A 26,834-nucleotide genomic window follows, 5' to 3' on the forward strand; every position below is an offset into this window, starting at 1 on the left:
TGACTTACATCCTGTTATCACTCCTGCAAAGCTGGTTGCAGTTTTTAACCCTGTGGAAACAATTCCTTCTTTTTTTTCTCACACTTCCTTTTTTCCTCCCATTCTTTCATCCTTCTGTACTTCCATTTTCCTTCCTTTCCCTCCCCTTCCCATCCCTTCCCTCCTCTTCTCTCTTTCCTTTCCCCCTGTCCACATAGAGTATCATACCCTTACTTGTGGGTGCTCTGCCCAAAAAAATGTAAATTTTGATGGCTGAAACCAACAAGATATCTTGGGGTTTATGGCTAAAGACTATGCCTTAAACCCAATTCACTCTAACTCTCATTTATTGGCCAAAATAGGTCCCAGCCCAAGCCCATTTAGTGGTCATTGTTTTGGCCTTGATGTCTCAGAATGAATAGAAATAGAATTGCTTCTGCTTTGGCCAGAAACCATAAAAGTCTTCCTCTCCCAGACTGATTTTTTTTAATTAGGTAAAAAGGACCATTTCTTGGCTCGTTTATTTCCTAGCCTTAATCACTGAATAGGCACTGCCTCGGTCAAAATGAGAATTCAGAAAGACCTTAGCTTAAAAAGGCCAAGGTCTCCCACTGCATCGCAGGACGTCTCCAGTTGTTCTGATCTATATCTTGCCAATGGACCCAGATGGCTCTGGAGGAGAAGATGAGGCTGGTAACCCTCACTCAAATACAATTCAATTGCAAATCATGGCATCACCTTCCTGATGTCATGGTCTTCTTCAAAAATGAAGAACAAACAACAATAACAATAATCTAGCTACCTAAAGAAGCTTGGTGTAGTGGCAAAAAAAAAAAAAAAAAAAAGGATCTGGAATCAACTGAGAGCTTTCCAGTTGTATGACCATGGGCAAGGGTCATTTAATCTGCCTGCCATGCCTATTTTCTAGGCTGTAAAAGGAGGGAATGGACTAGATGAATGCTAAGGTCCCTTCCAGCTTTAGATATGATACTATGATTGATTCAGTTCTCTGAAAATATTGTTGGAAAGAGACAAGTACTTTCATTCTCATAAAGTATACCTGCCTTTTGGTTCATCTTTGCTAAAAATAGCTAGCATTTATATAGCCCTTTAAGTTTTGCGAATTACATGTACATATTTAATTTGATCCTCACAACAGTGCTATAAGGTAGGTGCTATTATTATTTCCATCTTACAGGTGAGAAAACTGAGGCCAAGCAGTAAAGTGACTTCCCTTAGCTCTACATACCAGTATCTGAAACAGGATTTGAATTCGGGTCCTTCTGATTCCAAGTTAAACACTACACCATCTAGTTACCTATGCCTTTGGAGACATCTCCATCTTCAACATGTCATTGGATTGTTCTCGTTAAACATCTGAGTAGGTCTATTAAGCCCCTGGCATGGTGTCTTTACTTTGTACTTCTTTGCCCAGTAGTGTTCAGGAGAGAGCTAGCCTTGGCTTGCTTTTTTGACTACATAAACAAACAGAAAGAGTTTTTTAAAAGTATGAAGAGAACTGTGATGCCACCAAACCAAAGTAATAATTCCAGGATTCTCACTTTCTGGTTTTTGGTTTTTTTTTTAGTGTAATGTGATTACAAATTTTCTATACATGGGCACAGCCCAGGACAAAGACATGGAAAAAGAGAAATGACTCAAGACAGTCCAGAAGCCCAATATATAACCACTCCATCAGCTCAGTTGTTCCCCATTTTGGAAATAAAATAGTCATTTAGATCATGGTAATGCCCTGTTACTCATGCTATCACTTTAACAAACAAGCAAAATCATTGCTTGTTTAGAGATTCTCCCATGAGGGTTAACAGTCATCCTACGATCATTAAATCTGGACTCCAAGAATGGCTTCCAACTCCACCCAGAAGACATATAGCACATAACAGAGCAGTTTGGAATAAAAATTTATTCAGTACTGAGACAAATCCCATTAAAGAAGTTGGGGATATGAAAAAGGGATGGAAGGATGAAGAAGGAGAAAAGGGACCATCAAATCTGCGAATCCTTGGAAGCAGGGTAGGTGACTTTCTCCACTGGTAACCAAAATATTCTCCTCTACAAATTATCCTGCCACACAGAAAGGATAGAGGGAATTATGTTGTGCATATACAAACAGCTTGGGTCTGAGGTTAATAAGTATCTATCAAAGTGAGAATAGTATATATCACTGAGGAAACTCCATAAAACTATAAGTAATATGAAATTGTCACAACTAATTTCCAATTACATTTCGGCAATAATCCCTTTCCAGGAAACTCTGATGATTTGAATTAGGACTAATTTTTAGTCTCCCCTAGAAACAACCTTAGAACTCTCCTTCCCACTCAACCTACATATGGAGAAGTAAGAGGAAACCTATTAAAACAGGACTAGATGTGCAAATGCCCTTGGCTTCCCTAGAACATGGGCTTAAGATAACTAATTCTGGTGTTTTTAGATGGAAATTATCCAACCCCCTGTTTCTTGGTGTTCATGTAAGCAACTAAAATGTCAGTCTTTTCATTGTTCACTAGAAGGCAGAGGTGTCAGATAACAAATAGTATCCACTTTCTGATATGTTCAGATCAGGCAAATAAAAATTAGTTTGGGCTATTTTGAGGATTTTAGATAAAGTGATCCCCATCATGGATCACTACTGAAAAATAGAAGTAAGAGCAAATGCCACAGAGACCAACCCCTACTTTTAGAATATGATAAATACCTGATGTGCCTAAATGAATCAAAAAGATAACTTTCCTATGCTGCCATTTTCTAGAGCATCCTTTCACTGTCTTCAATGGACCCAGGAGACTAGTAGAATATGAGAATATACCTCCTGGACAGTGCTTGTAATGAAGGGGAAAATAAGCTGAGATGGTTTGCCTACAAGCAAAAGGTAGCAAATGGAAGAAAGGTTTCCAGCTTCCCTAAATATAAATGGAATAGATCCTACCTCACCCTTTCTTCCATATCCAAGCACCATTTTACCTCTTCTACTTTATCAGAATCTATACTTGTTAACCATAAATTTCTCTAAAGAACAGAGTATGCCCCCAAACATTTTTCAAAGTTATTCCTAAGAACACTTCCATATTTTCAAGGTTAGAACATTTTCTCCTTATGCTGTATTCCTTGTCATATATAGGAACGAAGTAAAGAAAAAAGAAAAAACTTTTCCCATCAAATGCCAAGCAGTTGTATCACTATGGTGCCCGTGTCTTGGGCTACACTAGTCATGTCTCTCAGTATCAGTTTCACTGAATATCAGTAATACAAAGGGATTCACCTTCTTCAATATCTTCACACATGTATCTAAGAAAAGAAAAAAAAAGTCAGTGAGAGGCAGAGAGAGTAAAGATGTTCCAGAGTCTGAAAAGACTCCAGTGTCTCATAGTAGAGTGATTCGTCCCCCAGGAAAAATAAAAGTGTTTTTACCATCATAGATCAACATGAATACATGATCCCTGGAGATTCCAATACTTTCACTGATTTCTCTTAATCTCTTCAAACCTTTATCAGTGTTCGCCAGGGTTCGACCTTTGAATAAACCATATAACATAGATAGGTTTACTTAGAATTGGGGAACCATTTAAGGACTGCAAAGAACAGGAGATGGGCAAATGTCTTACAGAAGGAGGAAAGAAGGAATCATAATGCTAAGGAACCAATGCTCCCAATGGTAAGAGGTTAAAATAAAATATCATCCTAGAAACTGGGTTAATCATGGAGTAAAGAATGGCAATTATCCTTCTTCATCAGAAGTTGAATCTCTGTTGCTTCTACAGAGAACCTCACTGGCTTCCCAAAATGGGGACCACTAATTCTCTCCCTCCCTTCTGGTCTATAGAGAAAGCAAGCACGAAACACAGATCTGAGGAGTTATGAGCTGGTCTTAACAATTGAAGAAGGCTATTTGTGCTACATTTCTCCTCTCCGTGGAAATCTACATTTGAGACTGACTGGAAGCTCAGCCTCACTGAGGATAAACTGATCATTCTGCTTTTCAATTGTTTTTTCTCAGATCTCCCACATCTACTGTGCTTCCTGCATGTCACAACCCCATCTTGACTCCAGCTCTGTGGTCCCAGCACATACTTAAAAGCTTCAAGACATGAAGTCTCATTCCTCTCTTTAGGACGGAAACATTCACTATGGCATAAGTTGTATAGTCTGTATCCACCACGTATGCTTCCCTAGACCCTGTAAAAGAAAACGAAAGGGATACTAGCCTTTAATATTTGAAATAACTGAGTTGAAAACGAAGTAAAACAACATAGACAATGCATGGTAAGAGGAGAGAAGCATCAAATTGACAAAGGCTGCCAAAGATGAGAATATTCAATGATGGTAGGGCTATGTGAAATGAGGCATACTAATACACTGCTGGTGAAACTATGAATTGGCTTGTCTGTTTTAGAAAGCAATAAGGGACTATACAATAAAACAATATACAATAAAAAGTTATCAAAAATATTCATACCCTCTGATCCAGTAAACCCTCTCTCAGTTTTATACACTAAATAAAGAGCTAATTGATAGGAAGAAGAGGTCTATGTAATGCAAAAATACTCAAAGGAGTATTGTTTATAACAGAAAAAAGCTGCAAATAAACTATGTTAAATAATTAAGGAACAGCTAAATAAATTGTAGCATATGGATATAAGGTATTATTATTATTCTGTATAGAGAGATACATGAAGAATTCAAAGATACACATGAAGACCTAAAGCAATACAGAGCAATAGAAACACAGCCATAAGAAATCTAGACTTTCTGGTTACAACTCCATAAATAAAAACCATCTGAAAATGCAATCAAATCCAGATCAAACGTGAGTGGCATTACCTTGTTAAAATTCAAACACAGCCTTCTTGCCTTTCAGCAAACAGTTAATAGTAAAAGTATAAGATTGCTTGTGCAATCATTTGCAACTTTTTTGTATTGTTTGGTTTAATTGCTTTCCAGAAATCATCTTTTTTTATTGGTTTGGTTTTTGTTTCTCTGTTCTCAAAATAAAATTCATCCATTTTTTATAAAGTGGTGGAATTCTGTCCTCTTACTTTTCCTGTGTCTCTAAAGTAACTGAGCTCATTACAAAATATAAGGACCTCTCAACCCCAAGCACCCAGATTTGGGATTCAAACCAATCTCCAATTCAATTCAAATTCAAATCAAACTTACTCCAACCTAGAACTGCTGCCGCTATTTGCCAAGTGTGTAGAGTCTTTGGATTCCTCCACCTCACCTGTCCCCAACTAGAAGCCTTAGAGAAATAGACTCCACGACAGAAAAAGTTTTTGGTAAGGTTACATGAAATGATATATCTATGCAGTAGCATATTGAAAAGTGAAGTGATGTAGGAGCAGTAATATTTTAATAATGATCAACTGTGAAAGACTCAACTATTCTGATCAATGTAATGATCTAAAACAATTCCAAAGGACCCATGATGAAAAATGCTATTCACCTGCAGAGAGAGAACTGGTGAACTGAGTATAGATTGAAGCATCTGTGTTTCACTTCATGATTCTTGTTTTTTATTTTTTGTTTGTTTGTTTTGCAACGTGGCTAATATGGAAATGGGCAGTTGGTGGCACAGTGGATAGAGTGCCGGGCCTGGAGTCAGGAAGATTCATCTTCCTGAGTTCAAATCTGACCTCAAATATTTGCTGGTTGTGTGACCCTAGGCAAGTCATTTCCTCCAGTAAGCCTCCATTTCTTCATCTGTGAAATGAGCTGGAGAAGGAAATGGCAAACCACTCCAGTATCTTTGCCAAGTAAACCCCAAATGAGGTCATGAAGAGTTGGACACTACCGAAAACAAGTGCACAATAAAAAAATGGAAATATGTTTTATATGGCTTAATATGTATGGTTAATAGTGTATTGCTTGCCTTCTCAATGGGGAAGGGAGGTGCAGGAGGAAGGGAAAGAATTTGAAACAAAAAACTTTTTTAATGAATGTAGTAAAGAAATAAAGAAAAGAAAAAGTGAGTGATGTTCCAAACATAGAGAGAAATGCAACCTAGTGCTCCAGCTGAGGTGGGGAAACACGGTTCACAAGTTTACTCCAAGCAAATTAATTTCCAAAGAAGTTCCTTCAGGGTGGGCTGAGTTGTTGGAAATGTAGGTGGCAAAATTCTTAAGTTTTGAGGAAAGGAATCTCTTCCCAAACCTAGAGACAGTGCCAAATTTCAAAATAGTAAGAAGGAACTTTAAGGAACAACTGGGTACCATTCATCCACTTGCTCCTTGCCCCACACTCCCCACTCCTTTCTTTGGCAGCTAATTCTGGTCCTGCCTACATGGGGCATTGTCTTTAATGATTTTCCCCAGTTCTATTAAGACCTTCTTCCTCTTTGCGCAGACCCTATTGCAAGCAGTACCAGGGTACCATTATTGTATTCAAAGAACATAGCTTTCTGAGTCTGATGTTGGAAGGCCTAAATTAAAAATTAACCCAGTAGAAAGGAGGGGTTAAAAACCATACATGAGAGTATGGGAAGAACTAGTGACCACATGTTCCAATAATCCAGGACCTTGGAGGTGTTTATTTGGGATTGGGGGGGGGAGGGGAGAAAGGGAGAGATCTCTGAGGGGAGGAAAGACAAGTGAAATGGTAAAGTAGGATAGTAGTTCTGATAAAGGTAATATGATACAGTGGGAAGAGAACTAGCTTTTCAGTCAGAGGATGTCCTGTCTCTGAGACTTACTACTTGTGAGTTGTCCCTTCCCTGGACCTCAGGGACAAGTTACTTCCCTTTCCTGGGCCTCAGTTTCTCCATGTGTAAAAAAGGGGATAAAGGTGGACTAGATGGCTTCTAAGGCCCCTTCCAGCTCTGGAACTACAATCTTAATGGAATATGATAAGATCAAATAGTCAAACTTGTATCCTCAGAGGAAATGATGGGGTTGAGGTAGTGGATAAAATGGGGCCTCTGGAGCTAAGAAATTAAAAGATCAGGGTCTTAGCTGTGGATCCCAATGTTATATTCGGAGAATGATGAATCATTCTACCCTGCTGAGACTAAGCAAGTCTTCAAGATTATTGATGATACTTACTAGGAAATGCAAACTTCCCTGGTATGTCCACTTGGCTACCAAAAATATCTTCCTTAACACATTCGTACGATCTACAGGGACACAGAACAGCTGTCAGACCAATTCTCCTCCCAGAAAATCTCCCAAAAGAATCTTCTCCCAACACCATCCCTTATGATCCTTTCATACTTACACTCCTGAGACCTCTTCACTGAAGATCCAGGGCAGGGATATCTCAGCTAAATACTTGGGCAGAAACCTTCAGAAAGGAGCTACTGACAAACCAGGGAGCCACACAGGGCTGGGCAAGCTGCCTATGCTGGAGGTGACCACAGTCCAACCTGAGGGGGAGGAGGGTACCACTTGTCCTATAGAAGACCTGTGTAGCATGGCAGGGCCTTAAATGTCACTTCCCTTTGTCAGATTCCAAGGATAATAAGTTCATTGTCCAAGTGAGGGCTTTGAGGTAGCAGATGAGACAAAAGAGAGTCAACTAAGGGGGAATTAGGGGGAAGTGTCCTTAAATAGATATCTTACATGTCAGTCAATTAGCAATCATTTATTAAATGTCTATTAGGTGCCAGGAACTATACTAAGACTGATGTGTGCATATGCATGTATACTCTCATAAATGTCCCATTTAATGACTTATAGGCTGATAGTTGATTGTGACTGGACATAGGAGGCCTGACTATGTCACTAGAGACAAGATATCTCTGGAATTAAGAAAAAAGGGAACAAATGGAAGAAAACAAGAATTCAGACTATAGTGAAAGAAAGTAAGAAAGATTAGGGTATAGCTCAAATGTTTTAGAAAATATTAGATATTGAGACAATTACTAATTGCTCACATTTATGAAGCAATATAAGATTTAGAAAGCATTATTATCTCCATTTTACAGATGAAAAAAGTGAGCTTCAGGGGGCTAAGTGAAGCCCTCCATTGCTCACAGACCTGGTAAGTATCAGGGACAGGATTCAAACCTAGGCCTCTTCTGACTTCAAAGCCAACGTGGTTTCTTTCCATTACAATGTGAAGCCTCACTTAGTTAGCTAAAGGAGTCCAAAAAGGGAATGGGTGACCGAGAAAGTATACAGATTTTTCAGGGAACCTAGGACCAAGTTACAATTAGAGTATGGGGAAGAGAGAAGAATCCTTGTATGAAAGGTGCTGGACAGAGGGTACACTGGGGAAAGCAGTAAGCATAGCACCCAAATCTGAATTCTGAACTTATTTATTCTAATGGACCAATGACAGACTAACTTTCATTCAATTAGAACGATACTTGGTTTCTTAATCCATTAAATTTTTCTTGTACAATGTCTCAGACTCATTTTCTCCTCACTGTCTACAGTAAAGTAGTTGACATTTTGTTAAAACAGCTAGCCTGAGAGAGCATTGCTATCATAAACTAATTATCAGCTTGGGACTCCATTGTCAACACTTACTTGTCATAAATAGTTTTCACTCTTATATTATTTTCCACTGGTATCACCATTGCAGCTCCCAACCTCCTGATACCTTTTTGCTTCAAGAAAAAGTCAGAATTGCTGGATGTTCCAACTTCATACCAGAAGCCTGAAAACTGAAGGAAATAGCTTATGTGAAAGAAGCCTACTTATTTCCCCCAGAGAGTACAGGGAAGACATCTTTGCAGTTCACAGGTATAGATCCCATGAGTCTTATTGGCCTTTCTCATTGAGGCAAGAGTGACTGTATACATAATGACTATGTTCTAGATAAGCACCATGGAGCCTCTTTCCAAACATGATGAGAAATATTGGGATCCCTGGACACAGTCCTTACAGAACAGTAATATTCCCTTATTTTCATAGAACACATTTTATTCAGCCGTTGCCCAGTTGTTGAGGACAGTTTTTTCCAGCTTTTTCTTCTATTATAAATAGTACCTTACTCTCATTCACATTCATTTAGAGCTGAAAAGAACCTCAAAAGTCATCTAGAACAACCTCTCAATTTACATTTGAGGAAACTGAGGCCATAGCAGTTAAATAAAATCACTTAGGTAGTAAATTGAAGAGCTGGGACTTATCTTACCTAATCTTCTGACCCAAAAATCAGTATTCTCTTCTTTTGTACCCCCACATCCTTCCCCTTTAAGTCCATGAGAATTCTGTGTTCCCCCACAAAGAATATTCCTGAGTCTGAGTGGATGAGAGAGATTAGTCTGGCAAACCACAGCCCAAATGGCTTTCAGGAAAGGTAGATTTTTTTCCCCAGGGACAGCTAGGTGGCGCAGTGGATAGAGCACCAGCCCTGGAGTCAGGAGGACCCAAGTTCAACAACTTGACACTTACTTAAGTGTATGACCTTGAGTAATTCATGTAACCTCGAGTAACTCATGTTGTCCTCAACAACAAAAAAGAAAGACTCTCCTAAACGTGACTGACCTGAGACAGAGAAGAGCAATAACACGTAATAGCCAGCTTCTGGAAAGCCCATCTACTCTTCTTTCCATTTTATCGTTAGAGTCTTTCAGTAGATACTATTTTCCTGGAGATGCTCTTTGACCCAGGTATAAAATTCATTCCCATGTTATAACCACCTTTTTCTTCCTCCCCTTGAAGAGGTACCTGAGGACTCTGAGTGGGAAGTCTTGGATGGCTCAGAAAGCTCCCCACCACTCCTGAGTGAAGAAACTGCCCACCCTGGGGCAAACCGTAACCAAGTCCACCCCCTCCTCATTTCCCACTGACTATAGCCTTCATATTCACCCCCATGCCAAGAAACAGATATTACCTTTACTAAATCAAATTTCTTTTCGGAGATCACTGTTTGTGCACTTAACATAGTGATCTCGAGGAGAACACTTAGCAGAGCAGTCTTCATTCTCTCTGCTTTCTGTCCCGAGCAGCCTCAGAAACCAATGATAATTGAGAGTCATAGCTGCCTTGCAGTCCCTGGATTTATATTCTTCTGCATGAGATTGTTATGCAATAACTGCCAGAAACTCATTAAGGAAATCTTGGCCACAAGACAGAATGTACTGGATTGTCCTCAAAGGTGGAGTCCAATCAGATATGAACCCACACCTACCAAAATAGGTGTTGGGGCTCTGGGTTAAAGAAAGCAATCTGCCATGGGAAGAATCCCCTTTGCCCAGGAATTATAACAGATAAGGAAGTGTGATGTCCTCCAAATCAATCAATCAATAAGCATTTATGAAGGACCTACTATGCTCCAATTACTGTGATAGGAGCTTACACTGTATTAAGGGAAACAACATGTACATAAACCAGCATATACTAAATAAATATGAAGCAGTTTGGAAGAGACACAGTCCTAATTATGGGTTCCTTTCTAGTGATTTATTCCATGGTTTTGGAATAGGAAATATGGACAAAGTAAAGAGGAGAGTGAAGTGTTTAGAGTAAAAATCAAGCCTGTGCCATTCGCTATTCTACTATCTTGTTCTGATAAGACTGTTCAGGATACTCATCTACTACAGTTATAGTTTCAGGCATAATGCTAGAGGTGGCATCGTTTTATCACCAGTTCCCAAAGCCTTAATTAGAACATACAGGGCCTTGAGGGCAAGAGTCAGGGTGTAGATCACTTATCCCTGTAAAACCCTTGAGACAAAGAACAGATGATAATCAGCTCTTCTGTGCAACTAGGACACCCAAGAATAATGTCCAGGCTGATAGCAAAATGGTTCCGAGAGCAAATGAATCTCTTTGCTTTCTGTATCCCTAAAACCTCAGACTCATCCATTTTCTCCACATCTCCTTTTCCCTTTCCTCACTTTCTATCCTATCTCTTGCCCCCAGAAAAGCTACTTTTCTTTTATTCCACAATGGAAATGTATTTCTTCTTTAGTTCAGGTGGGGAAGAAGCAGGGAAGTAAGAAAGGCAAATTCAAGTTGTGAAGATTGCCACCTTTACATGGACACACACAATCCCTCTAAATATTGGAGTGCATCTATGATCTCATCAATGTGGACATTCCAGCCAAAGCTAAAGGTTACCACCTGCCCATGTCCACCCATGTGTGCAACTCTTGTCCATATCCTCTCATCAATTCACTCCAGAGGGTTCACCCAAAGTGCCAGGGGTCTTCCTTCCATTCTCCTCAGGATATCAATGGAACATGCCAGCTGTCTATCAACTATTCTCCACCTCGACCACACAGAAAGTCTCAGTGCTAGCATCTCAGTACTAGCACTCTGGTCGCATGGTGATGAATTCTTTAACCATAGGGACTCCTTCCAAAAGTCAGAAGAGAAAGACACCTGGGGAGGAGGGAGGGAAGATTAGGGAGTGAAAAGGGGGAAACATTAGGAAATCCTCTAAAGTCATTTTCATACTCAAATGTATCAGTGATCTCACAGATTCGGGAGCTACTGCTAATGACACAGCTCACAGTCTCTAAATATCAACCCATGCCCCTCTCATCTATGTTCTCCCAAAAGTCTACTTTAAAAGGCCCACCAAACATGCTGGAGGCTCTATTTCACATTCCTCCAACATCCAGCCATTCTGTCATCTGTTCCTCTTGACATACAACCAACCTAGGTTTTTCTTCTGTCATGCAATCCCTCATTGAAATCATTTACTTCTGATTTTTGGAGTATGTCATAGTTGTAGCAACCTGCTCACACTACGATAGACCCTTTCCATTGCCCTCTAGGCGATACTCACCTTTGGTTCTAAATTCTATTCTCTGGTCTTGGCCACTCTTTCTAATATGGAGGGGGAGGGTAACAGAAAGAGATCCTTTCAAAGTCCTTTTCATCTTTCATTTTAATTAAGGAGGACAGAGAAAGTTGTTAGGAGGTGGAATTGAAGCAAAAGCAAGCAAACCTCAGCTTACTCTGGGCAGGAAGGGGTGGGGGTGGGGGTAGGGAGAGGTGAAGTCTTCTGCCTGGAACACATTTGGAAAAGTCCCCCACACTGCCTTTCAGCTGACTTCTGAGGCCTCCCTGCCCTTTTTTCTGATACAATATACTTCTCAAAGGAAAAACATAACCTTCAGTCAATAGGACACTTTAATGAAAAGGGACAAGAGACCACCAAATCTAGCAGATATAGTTATAAACTATGCCATCTACCAAAACTAACGCATCTGTACCCATTGCAATCTTCTTCAACACAGTGCAGGAAAAAAAACAGCTCTCTTTTAATGGACAGGTTGTATCAATTTTGGTTAAGTTCCTTCTTCTTATTGGCAAATAAACACATCCAAACACAGAAAAGTTCTCTTCACATACACAGTTTCTACATGTACATGCTCACACACACACACACATGCATGCATACACATAGCTCCTGTTTCCATACATTTTATCTATTTTTCTGGCCTTTGGCCACTTTTGTAGATTTAGGGACCACAAAAGAGATGCTAAGACAGACATAGATTGAATCTCAGATTATTTATTGAACAACAATGATCTCACAAGAGCAAGAATAACAAAAATTAAGTTTTGTCCCTGCACGATCTTCATGTCCTCCAGTGTGTCCAGCACAGCATCACGCTCACAGCAGGTACTTGGTCACTAATAGATGATCTCATTTCATTCCATCTGTTTCATTCTCTATGCACTGTACTCCTACAAGCATTCAAATCCCTCCCTTGTGTATTTTCAGGCCCCTGTATATATCTGACCCTAACATGTCTCTCTCTCTCTTAATGACTAAAGAACTCCAAATTCCTTTACCTGGCATATCATCTTCACCACTGTCATCATCATTAACATTTTGCACAATCAGTCTCCAACCTACTTTTCCAGTTTCTTCTCCCACTACGCCCTTTTATTCTGTTGTAGCTTACCTAGACAACTCACAACTCAAAGAACTTGTCTCCCCTTCCCCTACTTCCATCCCTTTGCTCACATCCTGCTCTTGGAATGCCCTCCCCACTATCACTACTACCATCTCTGTTGGTTGCTAGTTCTTTGCCTCCTTTAAGACTAAGCCTAGTCCCATCCTCCACAAAACCTTCCCTGCCACTACCAGCACCCCCCAAAAAAAACTGGAATAATCTCTTCTAATCTCTACCATTACTTTGTGTTTTTTCTAGACATTTCCTGCATTCTCTAGGTTTGGTTACAGTTTTCCTCTACTAGACTGTATGATTCTTGAGGGCAAAGACTAAGTGTATTTTTCTCTCCTATGATCAAGCACAATACTTTGCACATTACAGGTGCTAAATCAATGTTTGTTAAATTTAAATTTATTCAGTGTTCTCTAGATTATAGTTTGTACCTTAGAAGGGAACCACTCCCCTAACCAGCCTTGAAGAGTCAAATTCCATACTGACCTCCTTGCCCCTGAGTTCCCATTGGCAAACATTATTTTTGGCTCAGTCACAGCAACTTTCTAGATCTATTACACATTAGTTCCCTACACATACACTGTAGTCCAACCATACTGGACTTCTCATCATTCCTCGTCTAGTGTACTCTACCTCCCATCTATCTTTGTGCCTTGTATAGTCTGTCCCTCCAGACCTAGGGCACACTCACTTTTCACTTCTGTCTCTCTTCCTTTAAGGCTCAGCTCAAGCACTCCCTTCCATATGAAACCTTTCCTGATGTTCTCAGTACTGCTACACTGTACAAAATTATCTGGAATCTACTTTGCATATGATTAACTATGTACATGTGGTCTCCCCCAAATGGATTGCAAGTTCCTCAAGGACAGGAATTGTTCTGTTTTTGTTTTCACATCCCTAAAGCCCAGCATCATGCCTGGCACACAGTAAGCACTCAATAAATGCTTACTGATTGATTCATTAATATGGATCCACATCGAAATGAAAGTTCCATATCTTTTTTATACAAATTGTTGTTTAGTCATAGTTATCCCAATCCTGAATTTGTGTAGTGGCTTTTTTTGAACTCATAGTTTGTGACGGGGATGAAGGAGCGTAAAGGAAAACCTCCATGCCACTGTCTCAGATTTTGCCCTCACCCAAACTGGGAGTACAGACATCAGTTTCTCAGGCCAGAGAGAAATCGCTACCCCAGAGAAAGAACTTGCCCTGTATGTCAGAAGTGTATCTGGCTTACAAAGCAATGTGACTTCAGGACCAGCTTAAGGTCCCTTTTGTCCCAAAATGTCTTTCACGTGGCTCTGTATGCATGGTGTTTTCTTCTTCATTTTTCCTGTGAAAATCATACTTTTCCATTCACTAATGTGTTAGCAAACAAAGCTGAGAGAATTGTCTCCTTAAGGGCCCTGTTCAGTTCATATATATTAATAGCAAGTAGCCCCGTACGCTTTTCGTGTAAAACTACCAACCCTATTAGTTGATTAGATTGTTTTGTACTCACCCTGGGGCCCTGTGGAGATATGATAGAATTTGGGGGAAGCTCCATGGGTAGGCAGCATTGGGTGGTAGGGAGCGAGGCTGCTAGGGAGGACAGGCCTAGGGGACAGAAGATCCTCAGAAGACACTTAACTGAGGGAGAATGTCTAGAAGTGGAGAATGACGGAGCAGGTTAGAAGCCCCTACAGACTAATTTTGCCTAAATCATCATTTTGCTCAACACCAGGAATGTCAGGAAGTAGATAACCTCAGCTCCCTGTCCAGACACTGTTTCCCATATTTCTCTCCACCTTGGTGGGTCCAGCCCAGCACTAAAGGCTGGCATCTTTCTATGCTAGGGCAAGAGGAGAGATTCCTGGCATGTGGGGGCCCTTCTCTCAGGACACAAAAGTCAGAGAAGCCTAACCAAGAGAACCTTGAGGCAAGAATGAGGACACACTCCCACTCAGGGCTGATTACATTAGGGTTATGGTCTAGGCTTCAGCACAATGAGATCTTTGTGGGTTGGAAAAGATACTCAAAGACAGCCTGGGCTCTCTCCCTACCTACTTCATTAAACTCCAGAGCCATTTAAAGTTAATGAATCTCGAAGACATGAGATTTTTGGTGTTCAACATGCCTGGAGTTAACTGATCAGAGACAGGGTAGGAAGCCAGTGAACTGCTGGGTAGAGAAATGTGACCAGGCTGTCTGTCACCATGCCAGATCTGCAAACAGTGCTGACCTAGCTTCTGACCCAGAGACCAAAGGGCCTCAGAGACCCTAATCAGCCTCAGGCCTGGGATTTAGGTTGCTACCCATTCTCAGTTTCTACTGATTCCCTAACTGAGGCTGCTAGCAAATGACACTTAAACTACAGAGGGTCTAGAACTTAGACTGAACCCTCCACTTCTGTCAAACTTTCCAAACTCCCAAGAAATACCTGCCTCCTTCCTTCCCCCCAAAATCAATCACATAGGTTCAAGGGATTTGTTGCCTGGATTCTAGTCTGCATGAGGAAAGAGAAAAGAGTGATGGAGAGGAGTAAGGAAAAGAATCAGAGAAACTTTCTCTGTCAGCAGCATTCTCTCTCTCTCTCTCTCTCTCTCTCTCTCTCTCTCTCTCTCTCTCTTTCTCTCTTTTTCTTTCTCTCTCTCTCTTTCTCTCTCTCTTCTCTCTCCTCTCTCTGTCCTCTCTTTCCCTCCTCTCCCTCTCTCTAGCTCTGTCTCTCTCTCTCTTCTCTCTCCTCCCTCTCTTCTCTCTCTCCCTTTCCCTCCTTTCTCTCTCCCTCCCTTCCTCTCTTCCTCCTTCCCCCCTCTCTTTACTCCCACCAGCACACATGCCACCCAAACAGCCCTTGTATTGTAGTGGTGATAAAGGGTTATCATTGATATGCTTTGATATAAAAGCCCCCAATATTTAGCTGTGCCAGATACTGGACTGAGAGAAGAGGAGCAATGTGAGAGGGCAGTGCCTGGCAATGTGCCTAAGCTCCCCTATTGTACCCAGAGAAGATACTTCCCACGAACACTTGAATCTGGAAGATTCTACCACTTTGAGCTAGTCTTTCTGTCTACAATCTCACTTTGAAGTGATGAGAGAGGTCAGTCTCTCCACCCAGATATACCTTGACTTTTGGGTTCCCTTTGTGCTATCCCTGTCAGGTTTGGGTTTTTTTCTATATATAAAGTAAAAAGATTCAGCTTGTGCCCTATTATGCCACAGGCCGAAACAGGTAGAAGTATCAGAAAGGCATATTTGGGCCCAATATGAGGAAGATGCCATATGGCATATAGTGAACACAGGGTTTGCCTTGGCCAAGAAAACCTGGGTTCAAGTCTTACCTCTAACACATACTGCTTATGTGACCCTAGGCAATCATTCAACCCCCCAATTTCCTAGGCAAGTCTCTAAGAGTATACATTGTAATCTATTATTATAAGTATATAAATGCTATATGATATAAACTGCAGACCGAGTACTAATCTGTACAGGTAGAAGAAGATTCCGCATGAGGAGTTCCCTGAAACACATCTGATCCAAGCTGAATAGGAGCTTCCTACTAGAGCTGCCCAGAAATAGAATAAACTAGGCACTCTTGAGGTAATGAGGCTGCCAGCATTGGAAGGATCTAAACAGAGTCTGGATTAACTACTTATCAGTGAAATAAAGAGTCTTGCTAGTGTAGAAAGTTGAATTGGATCTAAGATCTCTAAGATCTCCTGCAGCTTGGTCATTCTATTTTTCTTAAGGTCAAAAATTTTAATTTCCCTTTAATGTTCTCTGGGTCTCTGCACACAATGAACTTGATAAAGACCTCTCCAAGGATCTGTGCGAAGCCTAGTGAGAAATTTTAGTGAATCTATTTATTCAATACAGAAGGGGAAATTCCAGGAAGGATCTCAAAGCAGGGTTGTAGAGGAGAAATTTGAAGGACTCCCAGATAGAGTATCCAAGAAGTATTTGAAGATCTGTGACTCCTTACTGAACACAATTTCTCTGTTTGTGACTGAAGAAATCTTCTCTAGGGTTTTCCCTGTGGGATAAAAAAGGTTGAACAGTATTATGAGATATATTGAGCTACTTCTCCCCCATTTTGTTCTCCCTTTAGGCCTTCTGTTCTTCATGTACCTGGTCCAATAGTCAGATATGCCGGAGAGTGCATTCTCATGTGCCATGTTTGGGTTGCTAGAATTCTATTACTCATCCAAAGTTTCTGAGAAACTAAGAGATTTACCCAGTGTTTACTAAGCCTGATTCCAGCTGGAAATTGGGCACAAATGCATAAAAGAAAATGTTGACTCAGGACTTTAAGGTGCGGCAAGAAATTCTTGCTTAACCAGAGAAAAACAGCTGAGAAAGAAGGTTAAGGAAAAATATGGATATGAATTTTCTCCATGTTACCCCTTTTGCTAAAGACCAAAGTTCAGCTTTTAGTCAAAGTGTCTTTATGTCATTGTTTTCCCTTAATGAGGAGTGTGGAAGACTACTAGAATTAGAGCCAGAGGACTGGGGTCTGAAGCCCAACTCTCACTACCTGTGTGACCTTGGGCAATTCTCTTAACTCCTTTGGGCCTCAGTTTGTTCACCTATAAAATAAAGAGGTTGCACCAGATCCCTTCCAGATCAAAATCTATGATCCTGTGATTGTTAGAGATAGGGCAAAGAACTGTACCTCCAATTTCATTGATGTAGAGAACTCCCAAGTAAGGAAATTTCCTCTACCAATACAGGTCAACACCTTCTCTATAACTTAAAGTATGAGAAAGTTGCTTAGAAAACTGAGAAGTTAACTTATGGTAAGAAGAAACTTGCCCAGGGTCACTTGCCTACACTTTGTTAACAGAAACAAAACCAAAAAATTCCTCATTAGAAAATATCCTTCTCTATGGCTCACCTAGATTAAAGGAAGGGGGAGGGAACTAATTAGAATTAAAGGTGGTATAAAAACATAAGATTGGTATTGTTAAGTCATGTCTAATTCTTTGTGACCCTATGTGGAGTTTTCTTGGCAAAGATACTTGAGTGGTTTGACATTTCCTTCTTCAGTTCATTTTACAAATGAAGCTGATTCAAAACAGATGAAATGGCTTGCCCAAGGTCACACGTAAATGTCTGAAGTCAGATTTGAACTCACTGAAATGAGCCTTCCTAACTCTAGACTCAGCACTATCCACTGTGCCATGTATCTTCCCTGAAAAACATAAGATATCAATATTCGAAGAAGAAGAGGAGGAGGAGAAGAAGAAGAAAGAGAAGAACAAGAAGAAGAAGGAGATGAAGAAGAAGGAGGAGGAGAAGGAGGAGGAGAAGAAGAAGAAGAGGAGGAGGAGGAGGAGAAGAGAAGAAGAGAAGAAGGAGGAGGAGGAGGAGAAGAGAAGGAGAAGAAAAAGAAGAAGAAGAAACTACCTTTCTGTGTCTCAAAGACAATATTTTTCAAAGAGGAATTACTTTGTCATCAAACTAAGTCCTGTTATGTTGGTGACTATAGAACTATGAGGAAAGGTCAGTCGGGATCCCCAAAAAGAACACTGGATTGTTAGAGATCCTTGTGTAATTGATTCTCCACTATTTAAAATATGATATTGAGACTGTTCTGCAACAAGGACAAACTCACCTCAATGTTTTCCTGGGAACAAGCATCTGTAGAAATAAAAGCAAGTACATAAGAGTTATAAGATAGACTTGGGAGCCAGCTTCTGTACGAGGAGTTTGCTCATTGGCCACACACTCCCATTCCCACTACTGTGAGAACAGGATATAGCAAAACCAGGTGCTTCTTCTAATGGGCCACAAAGCAGGTGAAGCTTCCCAGGCACCTCCAGACCAAGCTTAAGCTTCCTTTGGATCTAGTCCAGTGAATGGTACCATAACAGATGATGGGAAGGGACATGTAATATTAAAGCTGTCTAAAGTAATACTGTTACACACTCCAAAATAAGCAACCTTTCTGTCTTCCAATAGAGCCAACAACTGCCTGCCTGGGTCATACAAAAGTGAACCATAGCAGGTATTTAATAAATAGTTTTTGGCTGATTGATTGTTTGGCAAAACTAGGATGAGTTATTGGTTCTGGGAGGCAGAAGACAGAAGATAGAATGCTAGACCCAGAGAAGGAGCTCTGAACCGTTTTTGTGTCTTGGACCCCTTTGGCAGTCTCATGAACCTTATGTATCCCTACTCTGTTTTTAAATACATAAAACAGAATACAGAGGATTACAAAGAAAATACACCATATTAAAATATAGTTTCCAAAATAAGTTTACAGATGCTTACTTGACCCTGAGTCAAAAAGTCCTGGGTTCAAATCTCACCTCTAACAGTAGCTATGAGCCTCAGTTTCCTGACCTGAAATGGGGGTGATAATAAGTGTAGCATCTACCACACTAGTGTGTCATGTGATTCATTTGGAATAATATATGCCAAGTGTTTCACGAACTTGAAAGTGCCAGGTAAATGTCAGTGATTACTACAATTTTAATTTTATATATACAATTATTTTTATTACAGGAAGAACTATCCAACAGTTCAATCTGTCTTTCAAGGTAGTGAGCTAACTGTCCCTGGGGATGTGCAAGCAGACCTAAATGTTCACTTGCCAGGAACATTGTAGAGGTGACTCCTACTGCAGGAATTCTAAGGCCAGACTAGATGATCTCTGAGATCTTTTCTAACACAATTTCTCTTGGTCTTCTTCGAAAATGAAAGATGAACACAGCAACAAAAACAACACAATTTCTCTATGGTTCCAATGGGGAGCATTGTCTCGGGCCAAGGCTCTGCACAAAATAACCTCAATGAGTATATCTCTAAAGTGGAAGTTCTCAAAGTGTAGTCCACAGATTCAAGACCCTTTCAGCAAGTCCATGAGACCCTTCATTGAGGTGTGCAAGGTCAAAACTATTTTTATAATAAATTTTCGCAATAATTTTCATAATAATGTCATAAGACATCAACTGCCTATTAAAATACATCTTTTTTCCAACTATATGTCTATGTGAGGCCAGGTTTTCTTTATAGACTTAAAACAACATAATGGAACAGAACAGAGTGAAGACAGAAGCAGATACAGAATCTAGCTGTCTTCTATTAAGCCAGTCATTAAAGAGATTTGCAAAAATATATTTTTAAAATGAATCCCTTCTCACTAACTTTTTTTTGCTTTGTAAAATGTAGTTTTATAAGTTATTTACGTTAATATAATGCGTTTATTATTATTTTAAATAAATTCATAAATATTTTTAAATGTTATCTGATTTAATTTCTTATATAGTAAATATCAATAGATATAACTCAGATAAATTAAAATTCTTTGTGGTCCTCAGTAATTTTTACAATTCTAAAGGAGTTCCAAAACAAAAAAAAATTTCAGAAGCACTACTCTAAAGAAAGCTATGGAACCTGGTGAAGCAGCTTGGAAAATCTTTTTATTCTGTGCTCCCTTGTTGAGCTGTATCCAGTGTAGTGATGTCTGCACTACCTCAGTTGTTTCACTGAGTAAAAGCCTACATACCCCATCCCCAATCTATACATATGCCATGGGATGGGCAAATTTCTTTATTAGCTTCAAGGAAAGAAATGGTGGTAGAAATATCTTCCAAAGCTACCTGACTTGGAGAGCAGGGACATCATGTCATCCTCAAGTCCCACAATAGGATAGAAATTCTGGAACGCTCTCAGAGCCTTGGCACTCACATTCTGGGTCCGGCCTGTTGGTAGAGAAAGGATGAACATAAAAAGACTAGAGGATCATTGATTTAGAGCTAGTAAGGACCTATGAAGACTTCTAACCTAACATTCTCATTTTACAGATGAGAATCAGGCCTAGAGAACTCAAGCGACTTGCCCAAGGTCACACAGGCAGTAAGTTACAGAGCTAGGATTTGAACAAAAGTCCTTTGATTCCAAATCCAGCACTCTTTCACTATAACACACAAAGGGACTTGGGTTACCAGAATGGGAAAAAGGGACAGAAAGATGAAGTTTTCTAATAGAAGTCAGGACTTTGAAAGTCTAAGCAAGGATTCCTTCACAACCTCCTTCTACTCCCTCCTTCCAAGTTGAGATCAAACTTCTGAAAGCCCCCAACCTCAACACCAAATGCCTTCAGCTTCCCTCCAGACTAGAATAGGACAATCATGGAAGATTCTCCCAGGGAATAACACCTACCCCATTTCCCCCAAAGGAGTACAGCTTCCCTGTTCCTTCCCCCACCCATGCCCACCCCAAAATTTGATGCTCACATACTGAATAGCTGTACCATGGTGCTGAGCACCCCATCCAGCTCCTTGTAGATGTACAGGATGCAGTAGGATGTGTAATCAGTCTCAGCCACACGCACATCCAGGTAGCCATTAGCTAGGAAAAAAGATCTGGTGAGATATGGGACCAGTCTAGAACCCGAAAAGGAAGGTCCATCATGCTACGTTCAGGACCATCAGAAATGCTTTTATAATGATAATAAGTAGCAAAGAACTAGAAACAAAGTAGGTGCCCCTCAAATGGAGAATGTCTAAACAAATTGTGGCACACAAATGTAATGGAATATTACCATACTCTAAGAAGCAATAACTTTGATGAACACAAAGAAGTATAAGAAGACTTGAATGAACTGATGCAAAGTGAAGTAAGCAGGGAAGGCCAAGAAAACCACACACACACACACACACACACACACACATAATGACAACAACGTAAATGGGAAGAACTGCAAAACTGAATGCTGAGAAACTATAAGTTTGGGCCCAAAAAAGAAATATGATTCCTTTGATTCTTTGCAGAGATGGGGAAACATAATAGCTAATAGTAATAATTGCCAACATTTACATTGTGCCTACTCTGTGCCAGGCACTGTGCTAAGCACTTTACAATTATTTACAATTAATCTTCACAACAATCTTGAGAGGTAGGTGTTACTATTACCCCCACTTTGCAGCAAGGGAAACTGAAACCAGCAAAAATTAAATAACTTACACAAAGCTAGCAAGGGGACCTTCCTGACTCCAAGTCCTCTTAGACTTGTCCACAAGTCCACTCTTGCTCTCAAGGATCATTAAGTTGGAGGATACCTGAGAGATCATCGAATTCAACGACTTTCATTTTGCAGATGAAGAAATTGAGGCCCGGGGAGATTTGAGTGACTTGCCCAAAAATCATACAGGTCACATGTCAGAGTTAGGATTTGAACTTCAGTGTTCTCTTTGGTTCTTCCCTCTCCTTTCTGCTCCTCCATAGCTGATTAGTTGCAAAGTCCTGTGAAACCTACTTCCACTATATTCCTAACATCCATTCCCTCCACTTATCTAATTATTAGTTCATATTTTTACCTCTCTTTGTCTAGACAACTATTGCAGCCTCCTAAAGGGTCTTCCTGCTTCCACTTTCCTATTCTTTCATTTTTCTAGCCCCTCTCGAATTTATCCTTCACATGACTACCCATATTATTTCCTTAATGAAACACCCTAACCCTGTTGCTTTTCTGCTCAGATAGTTTTAATGGGTCCCCAATGCCTTTCAAATAAAGCATAAATGACTAATCCCAGTATTCAGTCCTCCCCACCCCCCAGAATCCAGGCTTATCTCTCACTACTCCTCCTACATCATATTCCCTATCCTAGCCAAAGGAGAATGCTTTTTACATACTTTTTACCTTGCCTCTCTCTCATCTCTGTACTTTTTTCACCGTCTCCTCCATGACACTACTTTGGACTAATTACTTAACCTTTGGGAGACATCAGCTTTCTCATATGTAAAATTAGGTAGGTTATACTAGGTAACCCATAAGGTCCCTTCCAACTCTAAATCTACAAACTATGAACTATGCCTCAAATGATTCCCTTTCTCCCCCTTCCTAACCTGTTGAAATCTCTTCTTTCCTTCAGGGCCTAACTCATGTGTTTGATACTCCATGAAGTCTTCTCTGAACCCGCTACCCACCAGGCCAAAAGTGATCTCTCCCTCCTCAAATTCCTTCTTAGCATATTATCAGGAAAGATCTCTTCCTACCCTTATGTGTCTTTTGTAGCGTAACTATTTATGTATAAATATTTCGCTCTCATTTCCCACCCCTGTAGCCAGTTAGTTAAAAACCAATTCGTTTTTAATGTACATGAGGGCAAGGTCTGAGTCATACTTATCTTTGTAATCCAAGTGCAGTGCCTTGTATATAGTAGATGCTTAATAAATGCTTGTTAAATTGATTTAAAAGCTAGGCTAGAATCAGATTGTAGAGGATCAGGAATGTCAGGCTAAAGTTTGAGCAGCTAAATAACATAGTGACAAAAATATTCTGTTTAAACTCTGTAGCTTCCACTTGTTACCTATATGACCTTTGGCAGGGCACAAATTTTTTTTAATCCTCAATTTCCTTATCCAAAAAATGAGGAGGCTGGAGCACATTACTGGTCAGTTCCTTCCAACTCTGTATCTATAATCCTATGCATTAGGAAGACTAAACGAGCAAGGAAGTGAAGCATAGATTGAAGTGAGAATACCAGTTAGGAAATTTCTGTAAAAATCCAAACTCGAATCAATAAGAACCAGAGAGAGGGTGTTGACTGTGAGAATGGAAAAGAGAGGATGGAGGAAGAAATATTGCAAAGATATAATTTACAGTACTTGGCAAATCACTGAATGTGGAAAAGAATAAGGAAAGGATAACTAGGAAATGGTGGCAAGTTAGTCAATTCTGGGGAGGTTTCTCCTTTTGGACCTTCTGTTTCTTTGGTCCTCCCTACATCACCTTCTATGAGACAGAATTAAGGAAAAACATCTGAATGATGGAAAGAAGGAAGAGATTGAGGTCCATTCTAGAGATAAGGTACAGGTAGCCATTGGTGTTTGCTAGTTTTACTGCAATGGAAAAACATCTCTTGATCAAGTGGAGGAAGGTAAGGAGGGAAGCAGCTGGTACCCTTCACATGCAATCCGACCTACCAGGTACTTTGTAGTGGCCCTCTGACCCTATCTTGATATACTCTGCATCCATTGTGTTACAGCCTTCAGTCCTAGAGGATCAACAGGGATAGAAATCACACAGTTTAAAAATTCTTAGCAGTTCTGAAGAAAGGGAGTTTTTCTCAGGGCTGACAGAGTCCCCTGAGAACAGGTGATTGACCATCTACCAACCAGGACAACAGTATACATCTTTCACCTCATCTTATCACTACTGTACTTAGCCCTTTGTCTCTGCTAGACCCAGTCAACTGAGCCACTGAAAGACCTCTCTGTCCAAGTCACCCCGTGTATCTCTGTAGGAGATTACAGTGTGCTGTATGGAAAGAAGGAAAGAAATCCTGCCTGTCACCACCCACCTCTTATTCTCTACTAGGCTGAAGTCTATAGTTATTTCCATCAGAAAAAGAATCACTTAGTTGCAATGGTCACAATCTGTAAGGGAATTGCCAACCCTCAGCTCTCTTGGACGGCGTACACCAATCACAGCTCAGGTAATCTGAGGGGAGATTGGCAAGGCATGAACAAGATGGCGCTGTGAGGAAGAGTTCCGCCCCTGTTCACCACCAGATACTTCCTGAAACGTGGCTGGAAAGCAGTAGCAAAACCTGCTTAAACTAGTTTAATCTTGCTTGTGCTGCTTACGTAACTAAGGCGTACATGATACTATATAAGTGCCTGAGCTAGTTTGAATAAACGGAGTTGCCTTACATCTTTGCCTCCCACCTCATCGTTACTCACAGTGAGCTCCTTCAGGGTCGACAGGCCCTGCTGGTCAGATAAACCTGTCGGCTTGGGGTGAACAGCCCCCATAAATCCCGTTCAACAATCTATATACCTCTTTAAGGATCTTCTTCCCTTGGGTATGACCTTTGCACTAATCCCTGCCAGATCTGACGCCCTAGACCTGTGTTCCAACTCCCTACAGACCAGATTCCTTTGTCTTCTTGGTACGTCATGCCCAGCTCCACTGAATCCCCAGCCCCTTCCTATTCTTGTAGGACCCTAGCCCCAAGACTCTTGCTAAACTACTTCCCCTGCTTCCCCACTGGAAAATTGGTTTTACTCCTGGAACCTCTCCGAGTTTTGATAGGCTTGCCAGTTTTGGCCTTATCTTTCTCAATTCTAAGTCTCCATGGCACTTTCTGGACATTTCCAATCATGCTTCCAAGGCTGAACACCCTACCTCCTTTCTACTTCCTTTCTATATGTTGTCTTCTCCGATAAGAACAAAGCAGAGTCAGAGACTCTGACAGGAACAAAGTCAGAGACTATCTCATTTGCTTTTACTTGTGTCTCCAGCATTTAGCGCAGTGCCTGACACATAGTGTTTAATATGTGCTTTATCTATCTATCCATCCATCCATCTATCTTTCTAATAGCCCAGTCAAAGGAAGGAGTGAAGGGATAGGGATGAGGATCTCCAAATGAGGAAATAAATCATGCTCACCAAGGTAAGGCCATGTGGACATTGAGGTTGCCATCCTCTGTGACATTTATTAATCTTGTTGACATCGATATATTTTCCTTTTTGCTGAGGAAGACTTTGCAGTCTGACACCATGGAGACAACATACCACAATCCTGAAAACTGGGGAGAACAGTTCATGAGCAAGACATTCTGCTGGTCCTCACTTCTGTCCTCTATTTATTCATGGTATTTGGGTGGATAAAGAGGTCAGAGAAATTGAATGACTTGCACAGATAAGTCACACAACAAATCACAACTCTGATGCATGTCTCCTGTGTTTGAGCTTATGACGGACCAGCAGGAAAGGAGAATTTGAATAGTAGCTTCCAGAAACAGCCTTGGTCCCCCTTGCTTCTTGTATAAGACTAATTTGTGCATCCCAGCCCTAATATTGATTGAAAGACAAGGGAAAAAAGAAAGAATGTTGATGGAGAAGAGGCAGTTGAGTGGGGATGACCCATTGGGCAATCTAACCATGAGGACAGTCTCACCAGGATAGAAGTCATCTGACTCCCACTCTTGCAGAGGTTGTTTGTAAAGAGGAGCTCTGAAAGAAAGGCACTATAATGACAGGATGCTATGAGGGAGCTGACCCGCTGGTGTTTGTGACTGTAAGATGAGACTTTGGTACAATGGTTATCACAGGGAGGAAATACCCTCTGTCAACACCTTGGCATCTTGACACAAGGTCCTATTCACCCCACTGTAGAAAGATTTTTTAAATTACTAAGCATAGCTGAGACTTTCCAAGAAATGAACTGTTAGACTCCAAATGACCTCAGCACCACCTGTCTAGAAGAATTTCAAAAGTTCAGTGTCATAGTTAAGAACAGAAGAAGAGGAATAAGACTTAGCAGGGGACAGTCTATAGGAAACACTGAATGGACAGGTAAAGAGATGGATCATAAAAATTCAACCTGGGCCATTAGAGAACTATTAATTGAATAAATTCAAATAAATTCATATATCCTGTTCTATCACTGCCAAGTTGAGGGCACAAGCACTCACAGGTGCAAAACTACTAGTAACACATCACGGCAATAACTCTGATGATGATGACTAAGGTGAGCAATTGAATTTGAACCCTGGACCGCTATTTCGCTGATCAGACTGTGAATAAATCATTGGGAGTTTCAGTAGGTCCTTTGCACAGAGGTGGTCAGAAAAACATCTGAGCATAGGGAGAACTATAAGAAGAAAGCATTTTGCTAAGCATTTAATGCTGTGAAAGGATTGGACTCTCCATGGGCACTGCATACCCCTCCTACACCACCATCCCCAGCAAAAGAAACAAAAAAGCACAACAATTACCTGTTTGACATCAAAGTCTGGCTGTACCAGGACATCTGCCTGTACCAGGGACACACAGATCAATCCCAGGAGGGGACTTAGCAGGATGGCCTTCATTTTCCTTGATTTCTGCTCTACTTCAGAAACCAATAATGTTTCAAAGGGGTGGATGGTCCCAGAACTTATAGCCCAAGAGTGACCACCACATATCCAGTTAGCCTGGTTTTGCTCAGTGGAGTTGATTGTGTAACATCTGAGCTAATAACATCCTGTCTATGTAGAGCATTAACTTCCTGAGTTTGATAGGCCTGTCTCTGTTCATTGTGCCATACAA

The 26,834-nt window shown here is 40.6% G+C and overlaps 2 protein-coding genes and 1 long non-coding RNA gene across 4 annotated transcripts in view; 1 reads left to right on the forward strand and 2 right to left on the reverse strand.

Annotated features, from left to right (window-relative positions):
* The window catches only part of LOC140519712 (uncharacterized), an 83,840-nt gene extending 78,827 nt beyond the window's left edge, over window positions 1–5,013 (forward strand). Inside the window, exon 3 of one of the 2 annotated variants that reach the window (XR_011972271.1) lies at window positions 3,824–5,013. This is a non-coding gene — a long non-coding RNA (uncharacterized lncRNA). The remainder of the gene's footprint in view (window positions 1–3,823) is intronic. The other variant, XR_011972270.1, reaches the window with a different exon arrangement.
* Window positions 1,885–9,927, reverse strand: LCN8 (lipocalin 8). Its single transcript, XM_072633017.1, has 7 exons — window positions 9,778–9,927; window positions 8,466–8,602; window positions 7,038–7,108; window positions 4,072–4,176; window positions 3,412–3,513; window positions 3,263–3,288; window positions 1,885–2,064 (listed from the first exon to the last, which is right to left on the reverse strand). The coding sequence occupies exons 1-7, from the start codon at window positions 9,865–9,867 to the stop codon at window positions 2,053–2,055; spliced, it is 543 nt and encodes a 180-aa protein (XP_072489118.1). The 5' UTR covers window positions 9,868–9,927; the 3' UTR covers window positions 1,885–2,052.
* A 6,704-nt stretch (window positions 9,928–16,631) lies between these two features.
* On the reverse strand, window positions 16,632–26,750 carry LCN15 (lipocalin 15). The gene is made up of 7 exons (XM_072633030.1): window positions 26,522–26,750; window positions 25,191–25,330; window positions 23,723–23,793; window positions 21,035–21,145; window positions 20,395–20,496; window positions 18,405–18,430; window positions 16,632–16,823 (listed from the first exon to the last, which is right to left on the reverse strand). The coding sequence occupies exons 1-7, from the start codon at window positions 26,615–26,617 to the stop codon at window positions 16,812–16,814; spliced, it is 558 nt and encodes a 185-aa protein (XP_072489131.1). The 5' UTR covers window positions 26,618–26,750; the 3' UTR covers window positions 16,632–16,811.
* Between the last annotated feature and the right edge of the window lie 84 nt (window positions 26,751–26,834).

The sequence above is a fragment of the Notamacropus eugenii genome, chromosome 1, assembly GCF_028372415.1.
Source record: "Notamacropus eugenii isolate mMacEug1 chromosome 1, mMacEug1.pri_v2, whole genome shotgun sequence".
Classification (NCBI taxonomy): domain Eukaryota; kingdom Metazoa; phylum Chordata; class Mammalia; order Diprotodontia; family Macropodidae; genus Notamacropus; species Notamacropus eugenii.